Consider the following 24,903-nt stretch of genomic DNA (forward strand, 5'->3'; position numbering starts at 1 on the left):
ATGTATCATCTCTTGCATGGTTGGAAGAATTCTTGAACTAATTGAACATTTGTTTTAAATTTTTTTGACAGTGTCTAAATGTTTTATTGTAGGTTATAATTTGTTTTTCTTTATTAAGCATAACAATTGATCTGAAATGTTGATATTATATACTTGTATACATTATTATCTCAAGGCTGTGGAGCACACATTTTCTTGGTGCTCGAATTTGGGAGGCATTCAAAGATCCATCTTTCTGCGATTTTGAAGTGATTGTCACACATCTCTCTTCCTCATATGTAAGTTGCGAGATGAATGGTTGGTGATGCATCATCTTTTTATCAGGCTAACATCTTCAAGTTGGATAATGAGAACTTGATGTTGATTAGGTATTCATGGAGAACGTGCTTGTGACATGACCATTCAGGTAATTTTGCAGTCATAACCGAAATTTTCTCTCATGTTTAATTCTTCTCCCTATTGGACAACTAAATTTAAGATTTTTCCAACCAAAGGTGCAAGTGGCCAGGGAATGCTAATAATCTGAGACAAGAAAACACACTTAGCTATGTGCAGGTAGAAGTATGTGATTCCATGTGTTTATGCAAATAAAGTATTCTCAGAAATGGATGTATTCCATAATTAGATATTCTTCTCCTTTTTCCTCTATAAAGGTTGGGCTTCTCTGTGCATTCCCTGTATTTTGATTAGTATCTCAGAAGTGGATGATTGAACCATATCTTACCTTCACCCCCAAATTCTCCAAGATTCTAGCCATTCTAAACTTGCTTTACTCCCGTAGTCATCAATTGAGCAATGTTTCCCTCGCTTTGATATGAGGGATCGGTTATGGTTCCTTGAGATGTCATAAAGGTACAGAAACCTATTTTCTTGATTAGTCAACCATTAGGGATCATGTAACAATCTGTATCAGCCCATAATATATTTTTTAATTAATGTGATCCTATATTGACCTGTATTTTTTTTTTCTTAGCATGACCTTGTTAGCATGATTTAGAGATCATATAACAATCTATATCAGCCTGTAATATTTTCTTTGTGGCGTAATCCTATATCAGCTTATATTATTTTTCTTGTATGGAGTCTGTACACTAGTATATATAACTCCTGAGGTGTACCGAATGTGATGGAATAGATATATGATATCCTTTTTCTCTTCTTTCTCTCTTGTTTTCTTCTTCTTCTATAAATATTTTAACATAAAGGCATAGAAACCTCATCAAATGACTCATACAAGAATCATAAACTGGTGTCAAACTAATAAACAATACATGGCTTATCTGATTGATTAAACACGTTGTCAACTGCATGTATTCTTTTAAGCAAGTTATAATCTACTTAGATGCTCTAAGTGTGCAGCCTTTTTGTGACTAAAGCAGGGAAGGGCCTAAACAAGCTTGATGTTAGAATCTACACATGACCATTTAATGTAACAACATATTTAAGATGTTATAGTGTACCAACCATGTACCATTGGAACATGCTCTGAACAAGCGCATGCCGCTATTGAATGTTAGAACATATTCAGATATTTTAATATACTGATATTTTGCCACTAGAGCTGGAACTGAAGAAGGGTAGATGAATAATGTAATATTTGGGTTTTGCAAATTATGACCCTCAAGAACAAGGCCTTAGAACAAGTATGATAACATGTATATCTTATTGTTTGTTCTTACATGGTGTAATGCCTCAGCTAATATTTTGCAAAAGACAGCAAATAAGCAATTTGATTTTCTTGTCTTCACTGCAGGGGCGCACAAACTACATGTACCCCGAGAAATAAAGGACAAAACATCTATCAAGCGATTACATATAGATATGAAAGGAAAAACTATGAGGAATGACTAGTTCTCAGCTTCTTTTTCCTGGGATGACAATGATTCTGTGGCTTCATTATCTTGTGCTGCACAGCTCAATCCCTGCAAAAAAAATTGGGAACTGTAGCTTTAAATTGTGTTGCGATTTGTTCGGCCTCCAACAAAACGAAGGCCTAGGCTAGCATTACTTATCAGTTGATCAAAATCATGAACGAACCTTGCACTAAATGTTATAACCCTATTACATGATCAAAGGTGCAATCCATATGGCTCATAGAATCTTCTAGAAATGCAAGAAAGAACCCTTCTTTTTTTTTTTTGCTAAGAAGAAAGGATTTTGCTCTATTTCGTTCACTATGTTATATGAGTTGTGTACTTGTGTTGACGTTATTAATGTATGGGAAGAAATTATAGTTCTAAGTAGGGTGCTGGTCAAGGGTTCATGGGGGTGGTTTTCAAAGTTTGAAGTAGTAAACTAGTGTATGTTATGTACGTTATGTTACCTACCCTCTGTTCTTAAAAAGAAAACAAACATATTAACTAGTCAAGCTCAAAGAGTAGAATGGAAATTGCATGCAGCAGGGCTTCTGAGTATCAAGAAATTGGTGATGGAAACAGAGGGGATATGTATTGGAAGATTCATAACAAAAATTTATGCAAGTCTCAGTAACAAGGGTCGCACGCAACAGGATCGAGGGTAGATGGTTTCTTTCAGACCGGTTGCCTAAGCAACACATATAAATCATGGTTTCGGAGAATGGAACCATTAGACTTAAGAGGAAGAAATCAGCAATGATATCTTCTGATGATGTTGTGTATGATTTGTTGTCGTACCATTCTAGGTTCAATCACTTCATAAATATCATAGGAAATACAAATTATAACGTGTGCTGACAGTATCTTGTTAATAAGATCGAGACCTCTATTCTTCCAGTGCAAAATTAAAGATGAAGCATTTAAATCGAAGGTTCCTGTTATTCATTATGATTCAGAAGATTTATAATGCTCAAGGAAGAAGCTATTCAGCCAGAAAACCAACTTATAATTGCAAGATATAGTGACTCTAAGTCATCAGTCCTGGAATTAAGCTGGCTAACTGAAATCTCTTAGAATTTTATTGCTATATGCTCATTTGTGTAAATTGCGAGAAAAATACCAGCTCTCCCTTACTCATTAAACAAATGCTTTTCACAAGAAATAACATAAAAATCATGAACAACAATATCGCATAAGGAAGAGACCAAAAAGAAGGAAAATTAGAAACAAAAAAAAAAAAGAAAGAGAAGAAGAGCCATAAATAGAACTTACCTGTGATTGAGCTTCGGTGCTCCTCTTCTCTTCTTCTCTAGCTCTAAGAGACCTGACTGGAGTAAATCTCTGTATTTGTTTTTTTCCCAATCAATAAGACAACAATCATATACTCACCAAACAGATATCAAAGAAGAAAAAAAACCCACATAGTTTTTGATCCCCTCTATTTAGAAAAGAAACAAAGTTTTTTTCAGAAAGAAAGCAATAGCTCACCATACAAGAGGCTTCCAGCTCCTTGAGTCTTGTCAACCTCTGGAGCTCCAACTCCACCCTCCTCTGCTCGCACTCTCTCCTCTCCCACTCCCTCATCGCCGCCTCCAACACTCGATCCCTCTCTCTCAGCATTCTCTCCGTCTTCCCCCTCTCCACCCGGAGCCTATACCTCCTCCTCCGGATCGCCTCCAACTCCTCCGCGAGCGATGCCTCCAGCGGCCCAATCCCCGCCACGTGGATCGCACGGTTCTCCTTGTCCGTCTCCCCCGTGATCAACGGCGAGATCCGGATCGGTTTCGGCTTCGGAAGGCTCGCGGGCGACGGACTCGCGTTAGAATTCTTGGGCTGGAAGGGCTTCCTCCGGGGAAGCGACAGGGTTCCCGGGGTTCCGGCGGCCGGAGTCTCCATCGGAGCCGGAATCCTACGGAAAGTGAGAGAAGCGGAGGCGAACGTTTGAATTCGAAAGAGCGAGGTGGCAACGGCTATTTTACTGGGCGGGCTTCAAGCGACGGTAGCTGAAGCTGGGGAATGTATGAAATGACTTAAAGGGCGACTCCTTGTCCCAGTTGGAGGTATTTTTGGCATCTTGTGTGCTTTTGGAGCTTTGTTTGGTTGGATCTTTGGCCGGCAGGATGGCTTTTTTGACTGCTGCTTTAATTATTGCGATCTAAATTTGAATTCGACGCGGACGGGGGGCATCCATTGGTTGATCTGGATCCAGGCACTGCTTCCTTGGTCGGGCCCAAAGTTGACCTGAAGCCTGAAGCTGGGCTTAATTATGAGATTGCATTTCTTAGAATTTTATGAACATGGCATGGTTTAAAGACAGGGCGATGTGATGAGAGTGCGCCTAGTAGAAATGATTATGTTAATATCAAAATTTTTGCCAATACCTACTCTCATTTCCTCCTGTGTGGGTCCAAGTATTCACCTTAGGTGTGTGGGTCCATGGCTCCATTTCCATCTCATCATTGAAAAAGAATGGCAAAATAATTCTGTAGACATGAGACTTGGTATAGAGAAACAAACATATGAAGTCAGTCCACTACCTCGCATGGACTAGATAGGACTTGGTTTCTCAAAGACGATGAATCATGTTAGATTTCACATTTGTGTGGGAAATGGCAATAAAATAAATATACTTACCTGTGCGTTGGCCTCTAGAGCCATTGACAATTCCTTCTTAGGCTCCATTGCTTAGGGGGTAAAATAGTATGAAAAAGTTAGTCAACTTTCGCCTAGACCAACTTACTCACACCCTCATGCTCCCATAAAAAAGAAGAAGTAAAGTTGCTATATTAGTTTATCATGGGCATCCTTTACTTATAACATGGACAAAAATAATTACCCACTTGGGAGGGTAAATTGGGCTTCAATCACAAAGGGGCAATACATAATAAGTGTGCAAATTGAACCTAGAAGTTTAAAGAGTATTATAGAAGAGATGGATAGCTCTTAGCAACTTATTCGAAAAGTCATAATGCAAAAGAATATAGATAATAGATTCTGGAGCTACTTTCGATGCATAAAAAAGTATAGGTAGACTATTTTTCTAAGTGTTGTGTGGATAACACTTATCCAGAAAAATGCAGAACCCTGAATAACTTTTATATCCCCTGACGAGGAGGGGTATTAAAACCAACCAATTTGTTAATAAAATAAAAGAATGCCAATTCAAATCATGGTAGATAGAACTGCGTTTTACACCATTGAGTTGCTTTTAGAAACTATTCCTTGGGTCTTGAGTGCTTATATTGGTGTATGATCTGCCTGCCTTGATCACTAGCATGAGGCTGAATATGGAGTGGAAGGCAAAGAATCGATGTTTAATTCACAAAATTAAATTATAACCTAATGATTGAGGCCCTCCTTCGTTTGGAGAAAATTCCAAGTCCAATCTCTTGAGAGGTGCTTTTATTGAGAGTTGGACAACAGAATTCTGACTTTGCATTGCTTCCACTACTATTTAACCCCAAATTTTTTTTTAAAAAGAATTACATGCATGCCTTTTTTTCCATAACATATGCATTATATCCTCATTTTTCATCACGATGCATTAAGGATATACAAGGTTTGAAAGCGGGAATCCATCCCTTCCTCCAAAAATTTTATACACACCATAAATTAGATTGATAACAACTACCAAACAATAGGGCCTGACTAAGAATTAATTGGTAATGAGCATGCGCACTATCTATGGTATGTACAGCCATAAATGATAGTTTAGTGGGTGATTATAATTCATTCATTATAATCATCCAAATAGATTTGATTAATGTAGTCTCCATCCTAATCCTAGTTTATATGCTTCTATCCTTCCTTTTTTCTTGGCCAAATATTTATTAGGGAATCAAATGCTATTCATATTCATCAAAAAAAAAATATAAATAAATATGAATAGATAAGAATATCCGTAACCTTATTTAATTTTATATAAAATTTATTAACTTTTAAAATATATATATAACCGCATTAATATATTATTTATTTGATTTATTATCTACTTAGTAATATTTTTGATTCTATAGTTATTCACTTTAATTATCCAACTTATATCTATATGTATATCCATACTTCTAATTTTTAATTCATATTATATTTATTTAAAATAAATATAAATATAAATTTTTGTATCGGAAAAGTATTTGTATTTGTATCTGAATATATTGGCGCCTTCAAGCCTACTGTTATACTTGCTAAAGGAAGAGCGAACCACGAGGAGCACAGATGTAAGTGTACCATTGGAAGGAAGAAGAGGAACGCATCTGAAATGGAAGTGAGACGCATGGTGTGACACGGCTCTAATCCGAAGCAAACTGAGTTCCGAGGATATATAGGTCCGGTCCTGCCTCTTATCCTTGGAAAATTCTCCAATGGATTCTTTCTTCCGCAATGGTCTTCTATATTCGGTCTCTTTATCCATATGGTTTAGGGACACGTCAGATTTTGTCGCCAGCAGAGACCGTCATCGTCTCCGTTCACAGGTCTCGAAGGACCAATCTCTCCCAGGAATCGGACGCGAGCTAAGGAGCCGACAGTGGTGAGATGTCGTTGGTGCATGTCTCCATGAAAAAGTGTACCGCCCCAAGAAATAAACACGCGTCTTGCCGCGTGCCACGTACCCATTGCTGCAACGGTCCTCCGTCCTCATCATCTCGACCCACCGCCCACCGTCGACTCCATTATAATAACTAATCGAAGGAACGCCCTTCTCCAGTTCTCCGTCTCGAGCTCCAGTCGAGGCCTCGTTTGCCGCCATGGATGCTGTTCACCGTTTAACGATCTTCTCCTCCTACCCTTCTCTCCCATTTAACCACAAACCCGATTCATCCTTTCATCCTCCAGTCACTACGTCGAACGCCCCTCCTTCGTTCGTGGCCGCGCGGCCGCCGCGGCCGCTGACGCACCGGATCAGCACGGCGTGGACGCGGAGCGGGAAGCCGGATTCCAGAGCGAGCGAAAATCGGATCCAAGAAGAGGATCCGGGACCCTCGAAGGAGGGAGAGGACGCTGCCCGCGGCGGGAAAGAGGAGCAGGAGGAGGAAGAGTTGGAGGGATTGGAGGAGGAGGCGATGGCGGGGAGGGACGAGGGGCGGGCGCCCACCGACTACGACCGGCGGGCCCACATCTTCTCCGAGAGCTCTCGGATCTTCCGGGCGCTCAAGGACCGCAACGGCCGGCCCACCACCGCCGATAGCAAGAATCACCGTACCGAATAAGATTCTGATGGCCCGGACCCGCCTCCCCGACGGCGAGGAGGGGCGAGGCAGAGAGGCGGAAGGCGGTGGATGGGTCTGGCCGTCTGGGCCGTCGGGCCCAACAGATAAATGTAGCTTTTGATATTTAAAATAATTCTGTACATTATAGAGAAGGATGTTGTTTCTCGAAGTAACACAATTGCAGTTTGTGATCCCTTTCTTGTTGTCTCTCTACAAGGAAATTCCTACGCTCCTAACCATAACCGATGTTATTTAAGCCCCGCCTGGATTGAGAATCAGAGGAAAGAGGAATCGTTCCTTTTTAAGCGTCCTAGAAATCTAGCCCTCCACTGCCTAGAAATCTAGCCAATTGATTGTCGAGGAATCAATTATACAACATAAGCATTTTTCTTAATGTAGAATACATTCTCTGTTAAAGAAATTGATTCGCAGGTTGTCTCCACTTGATCAAAATTTCTGAACCGCCTATTTTCCGAAACATCATTATACAACATGAAAAATCTTTCCATCGATGAAATTATTCTTCTTTCTGAATTATTTCGACCAGCCTTCCCATCTTCGCACTTACAAAAAGAACAAAAGAATTCGATGTGAAAAGCCAAGCTCCTTCTAGAGGAGGGAAAAGGGGGGAAGATCAACAAAAGAAAAATGATACACCAATATAGATGGCAATTCTGAATCTCCAACAATAACTTGGGTACATGCTGCCTGCTTACCTATAGGAAACACAAACCTCAGCATTTCCCAAATTAGTCTCTGTTCATAGAGATTTCATCATTAACTGCAGGAAATTAACATTTCAAACTAGAGACTCCTATAATATCCAACCAACTACAGAAAAGAAACTCGAGTAATTACAGGGTTCCCCAGTAAATAGAGTACACACAAGAAAAAAATTGAGGTAGGGAGGGAATGGAGAGCTTGTTTGGAAAGGATTAGATCAGCGTGAGAGAAGTAGAACGACGACTTCCATTTCGCTCATATTTGTGCAACTTTTGCTTGGAATTACTTAGCCGGGACATGAGCATCCACCATGCCTTGAAGAGTTTCACATTGGAGAATATATAATGGCACCATCATTTGATTCCCACAACCCAAGTAGCTGTCTCGAGGAGATGCGGACAATAAAGCAAGAAGAAAATCAAAAGGACCGTCTGGTTCCAGATTTCTTCCTTTTTGTGGAACTTTTGATCTTCTGGTGATAAGGGTGCAATTATACTGAAAGATGAGGCATCCTTGGCAGTAGCGGCCACATGAAAGTAGGCATGCTACATATTAAATAAAAGACTGAACCTGAGAAGTTGATTACCTTTTGAATAGTTTCTTTCCTTTTTACAAGGTTATGTAAATATTTACAGGAGATAAACAAGTCGACCCTACAATTAAATTAATAATACCATTATTCCATATTCACATGATACAGGCTTTGAGAGAGGAATAAAAAGGAAGCCTTCATTTCTGAAGCTGTCATTTATTTCCCAACCTTTTCAGACCACCGAAAAAGTTATTGACCAGTTGGATGAATCTAAATTCTCCAACTTTCTTCTATTACCGGTTACCATCCTGAATACCTAACAAATATGTGCCATTAAAATAACTCATGATGACGCTCCATCATTCTCCCCTCAGCAGCCAGATCAGCAGCAACAAGTATGGCCCTATCAAAATAACTAATTATGATGCTCCATCAGTCTCCTCTCAGCAGCCAGACCAGCAGCAACAGCTGGGGGCAAATGCCTCAAACTTCCATCTAAATCATCCCCATGTTCTAGAATTTCTGCTGGTCTCCTTGAAGGAAATAGAGACTCAACATCTTGGAGGGTCAGGGCAGGTTCATCTTCATACTTTTTAACTTTAGCACTAATGATGGAGTTTGCAGCCTTACTCCTGTTTAATTTGTAGATGCTCTCTTCTATGGTGTTTTTTACCTGTCAGAAAGGAAAAGAATGTGGGGGAGAGAGAGAGAGAGAGAGCGGTAAGAAAAGGTGTATCTGGACTGAGATACAGAAATTGGACTTAGAGACAGCACTGCACATACTAGGAAGCGATGAATGAATGTCTTCTTCTCCTGTCCGACTCTATGGATCCGGCTGATAGCTTGTGCTTCAGCTGCAGGATTTAATAGTGGCTCCATTAGAATGACATGCTGAGCTTCCAATAGATTGAGACCATTGGCTCCATGCTGGATGAGCATCAGAAGAACTTGGATGGATTTTGGTTCAATGAGCTGCTTTCTGTTCTTTTCAGCTCCGCACAAACTGTGTTTCTGTCCTTTAAATTGTGCAATTGCAACTTGCGATTTCCTGCAGCCAGCATATGCTCCTAAGTACATCATATATCTGGTTGTGAATACTGGTGTATCATGTGCTAGTGGGTAGGGAGTTCTCATGGAAGGAAAGCACAAGATAAGAGTGGCCTAGTAAAAGGATACATGATGATTTTTTTTTGAATTTTAAAGAAAGGAAAAATTTAGAAATTTTTTGTATTAAAAAATGATTAAAACAATACAGCCATTGTAAGAATCGGATAAGGAAACACATGAAACAGAAGCAGAAAAATGGTTGGTAAAGAATAGTGCAGATGTTTACCAAAAAAGAATGGCCCAGTTGCAGGAAATGGGAACCATGTAGTCAGAAAGTAACATATGGTACACACATGATATACCGAATGGAAACCCTAAGAAATTGATTTCCAGTGCTTTCAAATCTTTTTCTCATAAAAATATAGGCTGGTTCTCCACAGCGTTTCAGAAACCAACCTATACATTTCTCCTAGTAAGTCCAGAAAATTTATTTCCTTTCCTAGGAAATTCCTATCCCTGGGAAATGTTTTTTCTGGAAACTACCTGCAGGCATTAATTTGACAAAAACAAAGATGTAAGTGCAGACAAGGTTTTGGATTTGTCCAAAGAAACCATTTAATGAAAGAGTGAGACAGCATTAGAATTTGAAGGTTGAATGGCTATGAAAATTATGCCTACTCAAAAGAAAGGAACCAATATCTAGAAGATAAGAATATTAAGAACTCTATCAAAAGCCAGAAGAATATCTGCAAACCAATGATCAAGCTTCAGAAGAAATATTCATAAAGCATGATTTTGTCTTGCATATAGAGAAGGAAAAATAGTTTGATGATGCCTACAATCTTAATGATCTCATAGGTATGAAGCACATGTCCAACGACATTTAAAAACTCGGAGCCAGTGCAACAAATTGCTTTATTGAGTTAATCATGTGGGAAGCAGTTTCTGATTGATGTAAGTGGAAAAGTGGCTCACATCCTTTTTGTCTTTCTTGTGCCCTATTCTGTTCATAGTGTAAGAATTGATTCTCAAGAATACAAGGCAGAGGTTTCGTGTTCGAGAGAATAAAACTTGTTTAGTTCCCATTGTAAAAAAAATGTGATGCTCAAAACAAATGCAGTTGCCAATTGTTTACCTCCCTCCTTTCATCCGAATGTATGTGATATTGTTTGCAGCCAATGCATGTGCCACTACATCAAGAACATCATTCCAGCTGGAGAAGACAAGAATTTTTGCCTCTTGGTTTTTTGATGTTATCCATAAGATTCTTCTTGTGACTGCTTCGATCTGCACAGGTAAAAAGCCATAGAAAAGGATTCAGAATTAGTCTCTCTTTGTTTGTTATGCAAACCTGTGAACATGATGTATTGGTGTTTGATCAAATATATGCAAAACATAATTGCAATTTGCACCCAATTTCGTATCGAAGCTTAATATTATTTAATTATTCTATCATCATATCAACTGTCTAAAACAACAGGTGAGCAATCAATTCTGCTATATAAGTGACCAGAATGCAAATTCTCAACCAAGGATTAAACATTACATAAACACATACACAAACACAATCACAAATACAATAAAAATATAAATATAAATATAATATCATATAAATATAAATATAATAATGAATATAAATATATATAATTATAAATATAAATATAAATACAAATATACACACATACCCATATTACTGGAAAACAAGTTTCAATTGAAGATCCAGTGCCTAACAAAATGGAAAAATGAATCATAATCCCAATATGATAGACCAGGCTTGTTTATTAATCCATGGGAACACACTGCTTTTCCACCTATGTTTGTTCAAGGTAGGGGATTAGAGAAGTTACACTTTAAGAATAAGTACAAACTAAATCAATGTCAGTTGTGCCTGTACCGAGCACCGTATCAGTTGCTCGGTGGCACGAGTAGGTATGGGCATGCGTCGTGCCGTACCGGGCCTATACCGACACAGCAGAGGAGACAGAGGAAAGCAAACGGGAGAGAGAAAAAGAGAGAGACAAGGGGGAGAGAGAGAGAGGAGGCCGACGGAGGGCCAGCAAAGGATCGGCGGAGGCCGTCGCCCGGGCAACAGGTAGAGGCCGCAGCCGGGTCCCTGTTTCGTTCGAAATTAAAAATATTGCACAATTAAAAAAAATAAAAAAATAAGTAAAGTCGATAATGGGTTTACCGACTTCAACTTAAAATGTGCAAATAAAAGCAGCCCCTCGGGGCCCCTGTTTCGAACGAAACAGGGGACCAGAGGCGGAACCCCACCTCCACTCTCCTCGGCCTCCACCTCCTCCACGCGAAGGCTCCCCGGCCTCCGCCAGCTGGCCCCGGGCCGGCCTCTCTTCCTTCCTCTCCCTCTCCCTCCCTCGCCCGCTCTCTCTCTCTTCTCCTCTTTTTCCTTCTTCTCCCCTTCCGGCAATGGCATCTCGGTTTAGTTGCCGAAACCATCCGATTAGCCGCCGGTATGGCTCGGGACGCCCCGAACTGGGCGGTTCAGGACGGTTCCACCGACCATGACCTAAATACATCTAAATATCAATGACTAAATTGTAGTGTCTTGTGCAATTCTGAGCTCCCAACTCCTGTAACAATAATATAGAACGTTTCTACCTAAGACATGGACTACAAATTGTGAAGGATTATTACATACCATGCTTGCACTGGCCTGTGTATCATGTCTTACTGGCATGCTGTTATAAAGGATAGGTTATGATTCCAGGTACACTAAATGCATGAGAAAACAAGCAAGGGAAACTATGTTACTTTTATTATAGATAGATTTAGTTTCTATAGTGATAAGTAGACGAGTTGCTAACATTTCTACGAGAACTTTGAAGTTTCCAATTACATTTTGACATCTTCAAGTAAATTAAAGAGAAATTATGTTACTGATGAAGACAACCAAAGTACATGCAATATACTACATACTAATATTATATAGAATGTCAGATGGTCAAGCCTTGTCTTACTTTATGGACCATTTAAGAGTTCCGGGCTATTAAGCTGAATACCTATGGCAGTATAAAGACCTAGTCTGTAGATGCTCAAGCCCATTTTGAAAGCTTTTAAGTGCCAAAGAACAAACCATCCAACTTTGTCACATCCCTCCTTCCCAGCCATGCAGAAAGACCTCTTCTCCCGCTCTTCTTCTCTTCTTCTTGTTTCTTTTCCTTCAAATCCTTTTTAACTTTTTTTTTTCCCAGTTCGCATATATTGCCTTCAATTTTCATAGTGCTCTATATCTTGTTCAGCCATCAGTTTAAATGTAAAATCAGTTTATGGTATCTTAGCAGTTCTTGAATTGATCCATTTGACGATCTGATAATTGCTATAATCAGATTCTTACTGTTTTTTTAATAGCTAAGACCATATAATAATTTGAATGATTTAATAAGACCATATAACCATTTGAATGATTTAACCAGTTCTTCCAGGAGCAGCAAGTGAATGGTTTCATAGATAAATTACCACAAACCACACAACCAAGTCTTTCCAGAATTTATAATTTGCAAACCTGATATTCACAAGAATGTTAGTCACTCTTTCGTCATTTATCCACACATGAACTGTATCATAAAATATTGAGGGCACAATAATTAGCACTCTCTTACTAAACTGAAGATCATAAATGGTAATATCCAAAAACTGGTAAATTCCTACAATGTATAGTTATTTTAATTCTTCATATATCTTTTCTTCTAACTATCACCTTGATAAAGAAAAAGCAGTATAATTGGCAATAAAAGAAAGACCTTTGTTCCATAAGAGCCTTGAACTAAAATAGATCTTTCTGAAGCATCTTCAATCTGGCAAGCATCTGACATTCTCAAAGCATCACCAGTACTCTGTTTCTCAGCCACATATGCAATGTTCTCAATGTCCGTACGTTGACGACATGTAGGACACACAATCCATTTCCGAGGACACTTTCCAGAATGCACAACAGCCACTTCTGTCAGTTCAAGACAGCCTGCAAATATACAACCATGGTGCCAAAGAAAGATTTGGAGTCATGCAACTGAGTTATATCAGAAAGGAGAAGTAAATTTACAAAAAACAAATCATGTTATCCAACTCTAATATCCATGCTTACAGGAATAGAAAATTAAGAGATTGAGCTGGAAATAAATAATTGTTTTGGATATCTATACATAACAGTAGAGACACAACTTTAGTGCAAAAACAAATAAAAATAGATGGTTAATAGTAAACAAGGTAATAATATCAATTATTTGCCAAATCAATTTATTTATATGAAAAATCACATCCAATTTGTCAAAATCTAACGCACAACCTTTTTCCCATATGAAAAAGAACATTAAAATAATTCCACATGGTCCAAGTATGAGACAGCCTATGTGGCTTGTTCTTGTAAATTAGCATGACCTCTTTCTGCGGTTGCCGTTGAAGGAAGAAGGGCTGATGGCCCTAAAGAATAATGATTATGGAGTCATAAGAAGTATTACTTAAAACTTTAAAAGGATCCTCCAAGTCAGGTCCTATATATGGGTCCAACTGATAGACCGCAGATAGCAGGATATCCAAAAGTGATGTACAAAAATTGAAGAAGAAAATCAAACTAAAGAATTTGCAAGACATAAATAACTCTAATCATGAACAGCTAAGATTAAACTCTAAAAAGAGCCTAGGATCAGTCTATGATGCAGCCCTTCCGATCCAACTTCTCATAATTGACGAACCATCAGATACCCCGTGGAACTTTATTTTCAGCTCATTTCCAGCTGTCATCTTTGCTGTCATTATCAACATCCAAACCTTTTTTTCATCCACTATCAGATCAGCTATAGAGCATAATTCTAAGTTAAGAAGGCTCTGTGGAAGGATTGAGCAGCTGCCAACCAAATGTTAACCCTCTAGAATTGGTGCCAAAAAAATTCAAGGCTGAGGCAAATTTAGGCAAGAAAGAAGTTTGCCATGAGATCTATAAGACTAGTTGGCAGCTAGGATAATCCATCTTATCAGTTGCTGTTAAAATTCTTTGCCAGCCTAGGACAGAAGAATAAAAGACATAGCCCAACTAGAAATACAGTCTTATAGGATCAGTTCCGCAAGTTAGTGTTCTCTTGAAGGGTCAGTTATATTTATAATGCACTCAAATCCAGCCTCTAAATGAATGATCAGAGATATGCTAGACAGTGTCATGGACTCATGGCTATTCTGAGCCTTGACTGCAAATTTGACAGCCAACAAGGACTTCCATGTCTAAGGAAGCCATGAAGAAGGATTACAGCTCACTATTCCCTGAAGTAATCATCCTTCTAATGGATAACTTGTGAAAGTCTTTCATATGCTTGCCAATCACATCATTAACGATGTCTAGGGGTTAAGGGAGACAAGGGTCACGGATGTTGTTCAAAACAGATCCTTTTCAATGGAGGACATCCTCCAGATCAAGATCAGGGATCCCCATTCATTCCTACCTCCAGCAGATTCCTTATCGAAAGAACCAAACTCCGCCCACAAATTACACCAAGAGAGTGGTATTCTCCGCCCCAGTAAAATAAAGTAGAGGGAGAGAACTGGAAGAGAGCAAAGGATTTACAAGTCTAATGGGAGAAGAATAGCTGACACGTTGACTGCCTTCGATACTATAAAATATAACCCAAGCAGTCTAACCCCCGGGGCGGACCCCAACCGAAAGGCGCCTCGGGGGGTCAAGAAAGACGAGGTTGCTATGTCTTCTCTGCAAGTGGACAAGAAGACGAGACACCGGGAACACACACATGGTGCTTCCCAGGGTGTATCCCAACTACAGCTCTGATGATTACCTCAAGTCAAGAAAGTGAGCTACCAATCTACGAATTCCTTATAGCATGGCAGCTGCATCTCACCTTCTCTTAAAGACCACAACATTTGAATTACTCATGACTTCTTATGACTGTTACACCTTAAGATACAGATAAACTTTATCACAATGTTAAGAAACACTCGATTTCCAGGCTCCATCCTAACTTAAAGTCAAGAAGCAAGGTTATTTCATGAACATAATAAGGATCAAATGTCATCCTCTATCTTTCTAAGAAATGCAGGAGGGCCCTTCAAGATGATCTTCAGGACTCATCACACTCCAGGTTGTGATGTTATGCAGGGTCCCTGAAGCACCCATGACAGCGAGTGAACGGCTGTAGAAACAATAAGTCAAAAAAACATAAAATGCTCAACAGGTCGTGGCCCCCGTTAGATCAGAGTCAAGGACTAGAGTAAGTGTCCAGAAAGAAAAATTTTCAAGCAAAACCAATATTTTTTTACGATATATGCGTGTAGAATCATAGTTACTCAACTAACACAAGTTGACTCAAATTATAGCTCAAATTATAACTTCACAAATTGATCCAATTTCCATAGCAATTCTTTTGAGATACTTTCCTGAGTAATTAAAATCCTACTCGGAATAGCAGTCATACAACTCAACTCGCTTTTATTAATATTCTCATGGTTTAAAGTGCAATATAGAAACAGTCTGAAGAACCTTTTCTTTTCAAGTCCAAATGTCCTGGCCAACTCGTGTCTGAGATTTTGGAACCATGGTTACCAGTCTTCAATTATGTCTCTCTTATGGTACTTTTGATGGATACATACCAAGAAGAGAAGAAAACTTCCCAAGCTAGGAAGTAATTGACAATGTTATACTTGCTGCTTTAGATCTCCATCAAAATTCTTAAATATTTAATAAAAGAATCTTTATATTTTTTGGGCAAAAGCATGGTGGCTTGGTATTTTGCATTGCCAAGGGTGGAAAGAGATGGTCACTAAAAGGAGCCAAAACTCCCCAAGTCAGAGACAACCCCATCAGAACCACCCTTCTGGGCCTTTTCTACCTACATCACCTGCCTCTCCACCGCCCCCCCCCCCTCCCCCCACGAAAAAAAAGGGCGAACAATGTTATTTATTTAAGATACTTAACTCTTTCCACTATTTAGGATCGAGAAACCCTCCACTTTCCAACCTATCAACATATACATATTCTAAATCTTCTCTAATTGGAATCTTTTCCTATAATACCTCCTTATGCATGTCTTTACCTCTCTTGGAGTCACTGATTAATTGGAATATTTCCCTTAGTGCCTCCTTAACTCATGAACATATTCCATATTTTTCTTATCTAATTGATATCTTCCATGATGCAGCGGTGTACCTTATTAGTCTTGTCCAAAGACTTCCTATTGTCTTGATGCCCCACAAGAACAAAGGCAAGCGATATTCCCAATTCCCTGCCAGCACCCATGACCGAGTAGAAGGACTGGATTGATAAAGGCAAAGGAGAATGGCCGGATCTTGCTTGATATTCAAATATTAGCAATCCCAGTTAAATTCAGAAGATTGGAACCACCAGATACCACTTTTGAAAGACATAGAAGGCTTGTCCCTTCTCTCTCTAAGATTTTCCTTTCTACAACATTCCTTTGCTGGTGAAATCATCATAGATCGCATCAGAACAAGTGGTATAAAAAATATATAATAATATAAGTTTTTATGAATTTAAATCTTGCCACACGCTATGAACATGAACCCAATTTTTTTGGAGGAAAAATAACTTCCATGTATATTTGGTACATTTCTTATGCCACATTTAGAATTAATGATGAATTTCTACAATAGAAAATTGATCCCAAGTGATTTACCACTTCATAATAGATCACAATCGTCAATGGCAAAATAGATTCAAAATCAATTGTTCATTGTTAGATGGGCAAACAGAAACTGCTAACAACCTAGAGAACAATTAGCTCCAAGGTTCATCATGCTGGTACCAGAGCCCATGCCAGTCAGCAGGCGATGTAGTTTGGTACGCCCCCGCGCCGTTCCATGCTGGGCCCGTACCGACACAGCAAAGAGGATGAGAGAGAAGAAAAGAGAGATAGAGGGGAGGGAGAGGAAAGAAGGAAGGGAGAGAGAACGGACTCCGGAGGGCACCAGAGGGCCGCAAAGGGCTCGAGCAGGGGCTCTGCCTTCCAAAACCCTGTTTCAAACGGCGGTCCTCCCTCTCTCTCCCTTTACCTTCCTCCCCCTCTCTATTTTTCTCTCTTTTCTTCTCCCTCTCCCCCTCCTACCGATTTCTCGTTTTGAATGTCAGAAGCGTCCCGATCCGCCGCCGACACAGCTCGGTACACCCCGAACTAGGCGATTCCACATTCCTTGGTTAGCTCCCCCTAAGGGTGAAACCTAGCTCCTCCCTTTGTGCTGTCAAACCTCGTCTGAAAAATCCTTAATTGGATTTATCCTTGATAAGGTTGTTCCATGCTTAAGAGTCAAGATAACCTCCAAGAATAACTTCAAGCTCCATAATTACCCTATGCTTGCATCTTTCACTAGATGAAAAACAACAACGCTCTTAAAAATGTCCACATGCTAGTGGTTGGGTTATTACGTAGTGCATAAGTGGCATGCGGGTGCACATGCAATTGGTATTTTAGAAATATTCAAAAATTACAAACAAAAATGTAAACATTCAAAAACAAAAAAAATATTCAGTTATCCAACTTATCCGGTAATATCATTATTGCATCTTTCTCAACTCAAAAAAATCTTTAAATTACTATGCTTTTATCTTGTACAATCCTTCAAGCTAGAATATTTTAAATAGTCTTTGTTTTTAACCACTGTAAGTTATGGCTGTTAAATTTCTTGAAAGACAATAGTTGGATTTTATTCATAAATTATTATTGATCCTTACTGCTTAAGGTTCTCCAATTATCATGTCAATATTTTATAGTATTAACTTCTTAATGGATCTTGGAGTAGGTTCTAAAAATCCAAATATGGTAATTGGAAAACAATGATCTAATTGCATCACTCAAAGTTAAAGCATGGTTGTTACCTAATTCAGCTGTTATCCATGCATGATTGGGAAAATCCACCCAAAAAAATAATTCTGCATGGGCTAATCTTGATTCTTGATTGAGATTGCAATCCACACAAATTATGAGTTCAATGAGATACTACTAAGATAGTCAACATCAGAGTGAGAGTAACTTTTTGTCAGGCCGATTCCACAGGAAGCATTTCAACAAACTGAGGAAATGTATAAAAGACTAATTATGCTAAGTTTTTATTGATCATAAGGGGAGCACACAAGCTCTCCCACATCTTTGTTCACCTTAAGGGTTAGAAGAAGTTGTGGGTGGTCAAGGAGATTTTCAAATAACCAAGAACTGCTCTCAGCATGGTGAGTAGCACAATTTATTCCTCACTAAATATTTGAAACTTTGCCCACCTTAAAGAACTTAGCGCTCAAAAAATCTAAATAAACGAGATTAGTCATATTCATGAAACTTTACATCTTCCACCAGTGGTTTCACCATCCAAACACTGACATTGCTCACTTCAAAGAGCCCCACTTACTAAAAAACTGAACTTTAGATTCCTTCTTAGTTTCACCTAATACTCTGTCAGAACAAACACATAAGCATGAATATAAAATTGAAATTGTGGAGCATAAACTACACAATTAAAATAAAAATATGGACACTTACATTTGCAGCAAATAACATGTCCACACTGAAACACCATCTTACGATTGCCAAGTCCCTCTTGACAAATAGGGCAAGGCTCGTCATCAGTTTTGTAAAGGCTTTCTTCCCTTGCAAGTGAAGAAGTTGCCTTATTAGCTGTATCTTGAGGCTTGGGCAATGAATTAACTTGTTCATGCTCTGTTTTCTTATTAGATAGCATCATTCCCTGGAAAAAAGGTATTTTCAGGATTTAAGAAAAGGAAAACTAAACAAGGTTGTTGGTGCTCCAAATTGTCATATAAGATGTCAAAAGACAGAAAAGGCAATTTGTTAGACAAATCATAAAACTGTAAAAGTTTCATAATGAAAGGTATGAGACAACGGATTCTTTATCGGATATCAGCAAATAGTGCATCTAAAATACAAGTGTAAGAAAGCATGGAATTGAACTAACCTGTAAATTCAAGAACTTAAATTTGATAGAACTTTGCATGATCATTTCTGTGGTGGGAGAAAAACTGACAATGGTCTTTTTACTTAAAAGCAGTTCATAAAATTATGATTGCTCTTCAAAGTTCCCATATTTTCATTTCTTCCTCAACAGCAAGCAAATAATCAATCTACCGGATGATGGAAATAACAAAGCAGAAATTTGGAAATGAGCACGAAATGTCATCATAGGCTATTTCAATATTGAAATTGAACCATGTTAAACTTTCACTCTGCTTTATCCATTAGTAGCATAGATCAGAAACAATTTTAAATGGTAAACCTTTATGGAAAAGAAGTCATTCTGATCTTTTTCGAAGCACATTGCCTTCATATTAGCTTTACTACCTCTTTTATAATTTATATATGAAAGATTGAATTCGTGGAAATTTGTGCAAATATGAACAATGTCTAATATTATAGAATGCTACCTTCATGCTTCTACTCTATTCCTTTGAAACTCCCCTTATATTTCGCTAAAGAAAAATGATAGTTTCAGTTTCTTTTCAAAAGGTGATCCTTTCTCAGTTAGTCTTGCAAAACTTGTACAAACAATTCAATAATTTAAATTTTTCATGAACATAAGAACTCATATGTTAGTTGCTGAGTCATTTATGCACCACTTTTTGTAGGACCTTAGCCAAAACTCCCCATAGCCCTGCCCCCTCTTTATTTCTCTCTTGCTCCCCCAATTTGCATGTGGTGTGATACATTATGTGTTTCATCACTTGTGTCCTAGTCTATAGGAGATCAACCTCTTTGGATTTCACTTTAAATTAGATCAATCTTGAAAAAAAATCCCATGATTGTTTTTTCAGCAGTTTATGCAATAAATCGAGGAGCCAATATTGGTGCCCATGCTGGTCATGGGTTAGTACGCTATGTGCTGCTGCACCATGCACATGCTGACACATGGCACATGTTAGCACATGCATGGCATGGCACGGATCAGCATGCCACGATCCATGCCAGCTCATGTAGGCAAAACATGCCGATACCTTAATCCTTGTTCTAATTATAAACTTTCTCCAAATCCAATCTTAATATCTCACTCATTTTTCTCTCTAACAGCACCCACCATATAAAAAAGGCTGACCCAATACATTAGACTCCCGCCATTGCGAGTATGGGAAAGGTCAAGTGTAAGCAGGCTTACCCCTGCATGCGGAGATGCTATTTCCATATTTCAAACTCATGACCTCCAGATCACAATGGAGTAACCTTACCATTGTGCCAAACAAAATTTGCCGTCTCGGTACCGAACCTTATACCGGTGCCACACTAGCACTGTGTCAGTACGATACGATACTGGATCTTTTCGGCATACCGAATGTCGGTAGACCACCCGTACTAGATACTGGCACCAAATCGGTACGGTATGCCCCGTACCGCCCAGTTCGGGCCAGTACGGTAAACCATGGTGCCAAAACTCACCCTCAATAGCACTCTTCCAACTCAATCAAAGACTCTTAGATTTTTATACTCATTATATCCATTTCCTTATCTTTTAAGTGCACCTTTATTACCTAGCTGCTCCATTTTTAAGATAACTAAAGTGCCATCACAACATGGATTGACACTCCACTTTAAAGTGCCCTAGTAACATTAGAAAAAAAGCTTCCAGCACTCGACTCTTTCTTTTCAGAGTGTCCTGCAATAGACACTTAGTTTTTAGTGCTGGACACTTTAAGTGAACCATCATGAAGGTCTTTTGGATACTTGATTTAAGAAAGTATCCTTATATTTTTCAAAGATATCAAGTATATGGACATTTTAAGCAAAGTGTGATTATATTTTCAATATAAAGTTATCGTAGATATATGAATGCTTAAGTGAAATATCATTATGATTTTATCAACGTAGCATGATTAGTTATCAAGTATCTTATTCTTAACACATTTTAAGTAACTTTAAATAAACCCAGAAAAAAAAAATTAAACAACTTGCAAACTCATGGTTACTCCATTGAATTTATTTGTCAGAATCTACAATTCTAAGTCTCTCTTTTTTTGAAAAAGCACCAACCATGCACATACATATGTATATGTATATAAATGTATACATAAATGTGTGTATATATATGTATGTATATATGTGTCTATGTATCCTATGTCCCTGTGCCTAGGTTTTTGGAGACGGCCATGTTTGAACTTCAAGACACTGATCTGTCTAGGTAACACTAAAGCCCAGCCATGCACCCCATTCTCTTTGGCTCCCTCCCTTATAAGTGTCAACAAATCCAATTGAGGCAGATTTCCTTAATAAAACTCTCCTTTGTGTGTACAAATTTAGGCCTGATTATTTCTTTCCATCTAAGTATACCTCAAATGAAATGGGTTTACCCAACTACACAATCCTAATAGATAGGGACTGTGGGGCACATGCAATGTTGTTAAGATAGAGATTGAGTCAAACATTAGAGTGATGGCTAGATCCGATTGGAATAATCGTAGATTGTAAGATTTTTCTGATATCTTCAGAAATTCCTAAATATAAAAGAAATTTGAAAATGTAAATGCTTTAAAGTGGATGAAAGGAAAATAAAAAGCCTACATACAACAAATCTAGTTTTCACCAATTTAGACCCATAACTAGTATTTATAATGAAATGAACACTTTACTTGTTAGTCAAGAGATTTATGTATTTTCTGTTACTTCAATTATCCTTTTATGTAGAATGCTTTAGAATAAACAATGATAAGACTTTAACATATGCCTATAAAAATACAAACACTTGCATCTTATTTTTAACTCCATGAACAGACTTGCTAATTTTGCTATTTGAGAATTATTAGTGATAAGAAACTTAAGAATCACATAGTCAAAGAAATTATAGAAAACAGGCCACATGATATAATATCTAAATGACATAATCAACTTGGATCCTGTGATCCAAAAGGAATGTATATTCCATCATATAGATCTAAATCTTGTGATTTAAATGGATCCATCCAAGGATGGGATTGAGATCGTTTTAGAACCATTTTGATCTGGTTCATAAGATCCAGATCATAAATCATAAGATTTTAACAACAAGCCTGTGCATGATCCGCGTCCCGCCATGTATTGCACTAGTAGGGGACATGCATCATGTGCATGCTGTCCACAACCACCACCGTGGGACAATTGTGCTCGTCACTGGTAGCGAGACAAACCACTTACAACTCAAATTCTCTCCTTTGCCAAATCCCCCTTCGCCATGCAACGAAAAAAAGAATGGCACATCCTACCAAATTACTATTTCTTACTGATGACTATTTATCATTCCCTAGTGTCACAACATGTGTGACATGCTCCAATTCCCATTGGACAAGTAAGAACTATTGCTAGTGAAATCTATTTTCTTCCTATTTCTAAAATTTGTTTCTTATCTAAAATCACATAGGGGAAAAGAAACAGGAAAAAACCAATTTTTGTAATCACAAATTATATTGTACCTTAATTTAATCTTTATTTTTTTATGAATATTAAAGAGGAAGAGCTAAATTGTGTTTTCATATTTTATAGATGTATACCAAATTTTTAGTTGGGTTTTCTCCCATCCTAGCTCTCAAAAGAAAAGTATTTCATAGATGTATATCCAGCTTCTTTTTCTCCATTCTATTTTTAGTTCTCGCACGGAACAAGTAGCAAATTAATTTTTGTATTTTCTTTGATTTTTGCATTTTTTAGCTATTTTTATTTACTCAATTTTTGTTTGATAGAACATATCCGTAAAACATATTTCAAGCAACTTGAAAAAAAAATAGCAACTTTCCATTTCACAAAGTTCCCATAGGATTTATCTATAATCTGATTTCATATTTTTCTTTCTACGAATGAAAAGAAGGTCCATTTTTATCTTCAATCCTTCCTATTTTACTTTATAATTTCAAAAATGAAGAAGGAAAAATCTTATATTTCTTTATTCTCCTCTCTTTGTTTGTTCTTACATTTGTTTATCCATTTGTTATTTTCCGTAATTTGAGTTTTTTAATTTTATATAGATCAAAGAAGACCATATAGTTACTTCTTGATATAAATAGCATAATATAATACCAGGTTTATTTTATTTTTAATTGCAAAATATTGTCATTTGTCTTTTTAATTTGTCAATTTCTATTAACATATATATTTATACATTTTATTTATCCTTATTGTTTTCTAGTAGTGTACAGATTAAAATAAATATTTATTCATATGCTAACCCTTTGTATTAAAATTGATTTTCCATTAGATGTTTATATAGGCACATAATTGAAAAATAAATTGGAAACACGCTTGAAAGGAATAAAAAGCAAAGAGGCAATATAGCATTAGCTTATCTTATAACTTATAAATTTATTACTCATTTATTACTTTATTTTGTATCTGTTCTATTTACTATTGTTATTTGTAAGTTTTACAATCTAATCACTATACTATGTGCTACTACATCAATAAATCCGTTAACTACTCAACCAAGTTGGTTCCATTATTTTGGATACTTCAGATGGTCCTCTGTACATCTTGCAAGAAATTGCAAACTCAAAATCTATTACACGTAGTGTATTTCGCAACCATCTATCATCCACTTCTATAACATCCTTTCTCGATTTGGGAATTTTATTTTTGACCATATGTGATATACATAAGGATAACCTCTCTCTTTCTTATACACACAGAGAAATGGTAAAATACTGTACATATTTACAGACACAGCTTACCAAGAGAAAGATGAAGTACATTATAGGGGCTCAAGATTTCACCTTCAAATAGCGGAGTTGTCCTTTGATGCGAGCCAATAAAGATAAACCCAAAAACTTGTCACTTGAATTATGCATACTGGATCCAATTAGTTCTTCTCTACTCAGCACATTAATAGCAGCAGTCTCATCCTCTGTCTCCTTAAGGCGCAATCGTTGCAAAGACATTTTCATTTCGTCATGAGCACGCAATACTTGAGCTTGAGCTATTGACAACAATCTTGCTTGAGAAAATTCCTTGCGCATAGCCTATGCAAAACATCACATAAGAAACAATCTAATAAAATAACATCAAAAATACTTGGTGAAAACAAATTAAAATACAACTTACATAACTTGGGGGAAAACAGTAGGTACTGTAAGTCATGTTCATACAAAGACAAAAATTTAGAAACTAGATACCTGAGATATCTTTAATGAATTGATATAAGAATGAGTTGAAAACATACAGTAATAGAGCTTCTCAAATGATTAATATTTATATGTCATTTAATTTGTGAACGTTTAATACATATAAGAAACCTTGCATTTCTATAGAGTATTTCACCACGAGATTAGGTTAATAACGATCTCATCTTTCACTACACAGCAAAATATATAAAAAACAATATTTAGGTTGCCGAGGATGCTAGAGCTTAAACAAGGAGAATATGTGAGGACCCGTGAGGGTGTGTTTAGTCCTACATTGTTTGCATTAAGAAGATCTAGGGTACTTATACAGGTCCAAGGATCTCAAATAACAACTTCTAGCTAGCCCTTTTGATGATGTCTTGGGACATTATGCCATCTTTCACAAAATTAACTTAATGTAGGCTTGATTAACAATCGATCACAATGCGACAC

At 37.7% G+C, this 24,903-nt stretch overlaps 3 protein-coding genes across 6 annotated transcripts in view; 1 reads left to right on the plus strand and 2 right to left on the minus strand.

Moving 5' to 3' along the window:
• Positions 1-1,599: 1,599 nt before the first annotated feature.
• Positions 1,600-4,886, minus strand: LOC103702146 (high mobility group B protein 6-like). The gene is made up of 3 exons (XM_008784456.3): positions 3,345-4,886; positions 3,129-3,197; positions 1,600-1,922 (listed from the first exon to the last, which is right to left on the minus strand). Exons 1-3 carry the CDS (start codon positions 3,750-3,752, stop codon positions 1,848-1,850), a joined length of 552 nt encoding a protein of 183 aa, XP_008782678.2. The 5' UTR covers positions 3,753-4,886; the 3' UTR covers positions 1,600-1,847.
• Positions 4,887-5,974: 1,088 nt separating this feature from the next.
• On the plus strand, positions 5,975-7,258 carry LOC103702147. The gene has a single exon (XM_008784457.4). The coding sequence runs from the start codon at positions 6,602-6,604 to the stop codon at positions 7,061-7,063; it is 462 nt and encodes a 153-aa protein (XP_008782679.2). The 5' UTR covers positions 5,975-6,601; the 3' UTR covers positions 7,064-7,258.
• Positions 7,259-8,338: 1,080 nt separating this feature from the next.
• LOC103702148 (E3 ubiquitin-protein ligase SHPRH) overlaps positions 8,339-24,903 on the minus strand; it is a 41,899-nt gene continuing 25,334 nt past the window's right edge. For 3 of the 4 annotated variants that reach the window (XM_008784459.3, XM_039124360.1, XM_008784458.3), the window contains 6 exons: positions 24,064-24,309; positions 18,869-19,073; positions 13,127-13,344; positions 10,501-10,652; positions 9,102-9,366; positions 8,339-8,991 (listed from right to left, as the gene is read on the minus strand). In XM_008784459.3, the coding sequence (XP_008782681.2) occupies positions 8,734-8,991; positions 9,102-9,366; positions 10,501-10,652; positions 13,127-13,344; positions 18,869-19,073; positions 24,064-24,309 (1,344 nt within the window). In that variant the 3' untranslated portion in view covers positions 8,339-8,733. Of the gene's footprint in view, positions 8,992-9,101; positions 9,367-9,651; positions 9,909-10,500; positions 10,653-13,126; positions 13,345-18,868; positions 19,074-24,063; positions 24,310-24,903 lie in introns of those variants that run through there. The other variant, XR_005510942.1, reaches the window with a different exon arrangement.

Source organism: Phoenix dactylifera, chromosome 3, assembly GCF_009389715.1.
Source record: "Phoenix dactylifera cultivar Barhee BC4 chromosome 3, palm_55x_up_171113_PBpolish2nd_filt_p, whole genome shotgun sequence".
NCBI classification, from domain to species: domain Eukaryota; kingdom Viridiplantae; phylum Streptophyta; class Magnoliopsida; order Arecales; family Arecaceae; genus Phoenix; species Phoenix dactylifera.

What these genes read in the sequence shown, in the direction of transcription:
- LOC103702147 (XM_008784457.4), top strand. Translation starts at nt 6,602, where the DNA reads ATGGATGCTGTTCACCGTTTAACGATCTTCTCCTCCTACCCTTCTCTC.
- LOC103702146 (XM_008784456.3), bottom strand. Translation starts at nt 3,752, where the DNA reads ATGGAGACTCCGGCCGCCGGAACCCCGGGAACCCTGTCGCTTCCCCGG. An exon ending in AGCTGGAAGCCTCTTGTATG is followed by an intron (nt 3,198 to 3,344) that starts GTGAGCTATTGC and finishes AAACAAATACAG; the next exon opens with AGATTTACTCCAGTCAGGTC. An exon ending in GCACCGAAGCTCAATCACAG is followed by an intron (nt 1,923 to 3,128) that starts GTAAGTTCTATT and finishes TTTTTTTTGCAG; the next exon opens with GGATTGAGCTGTGCAGCACA.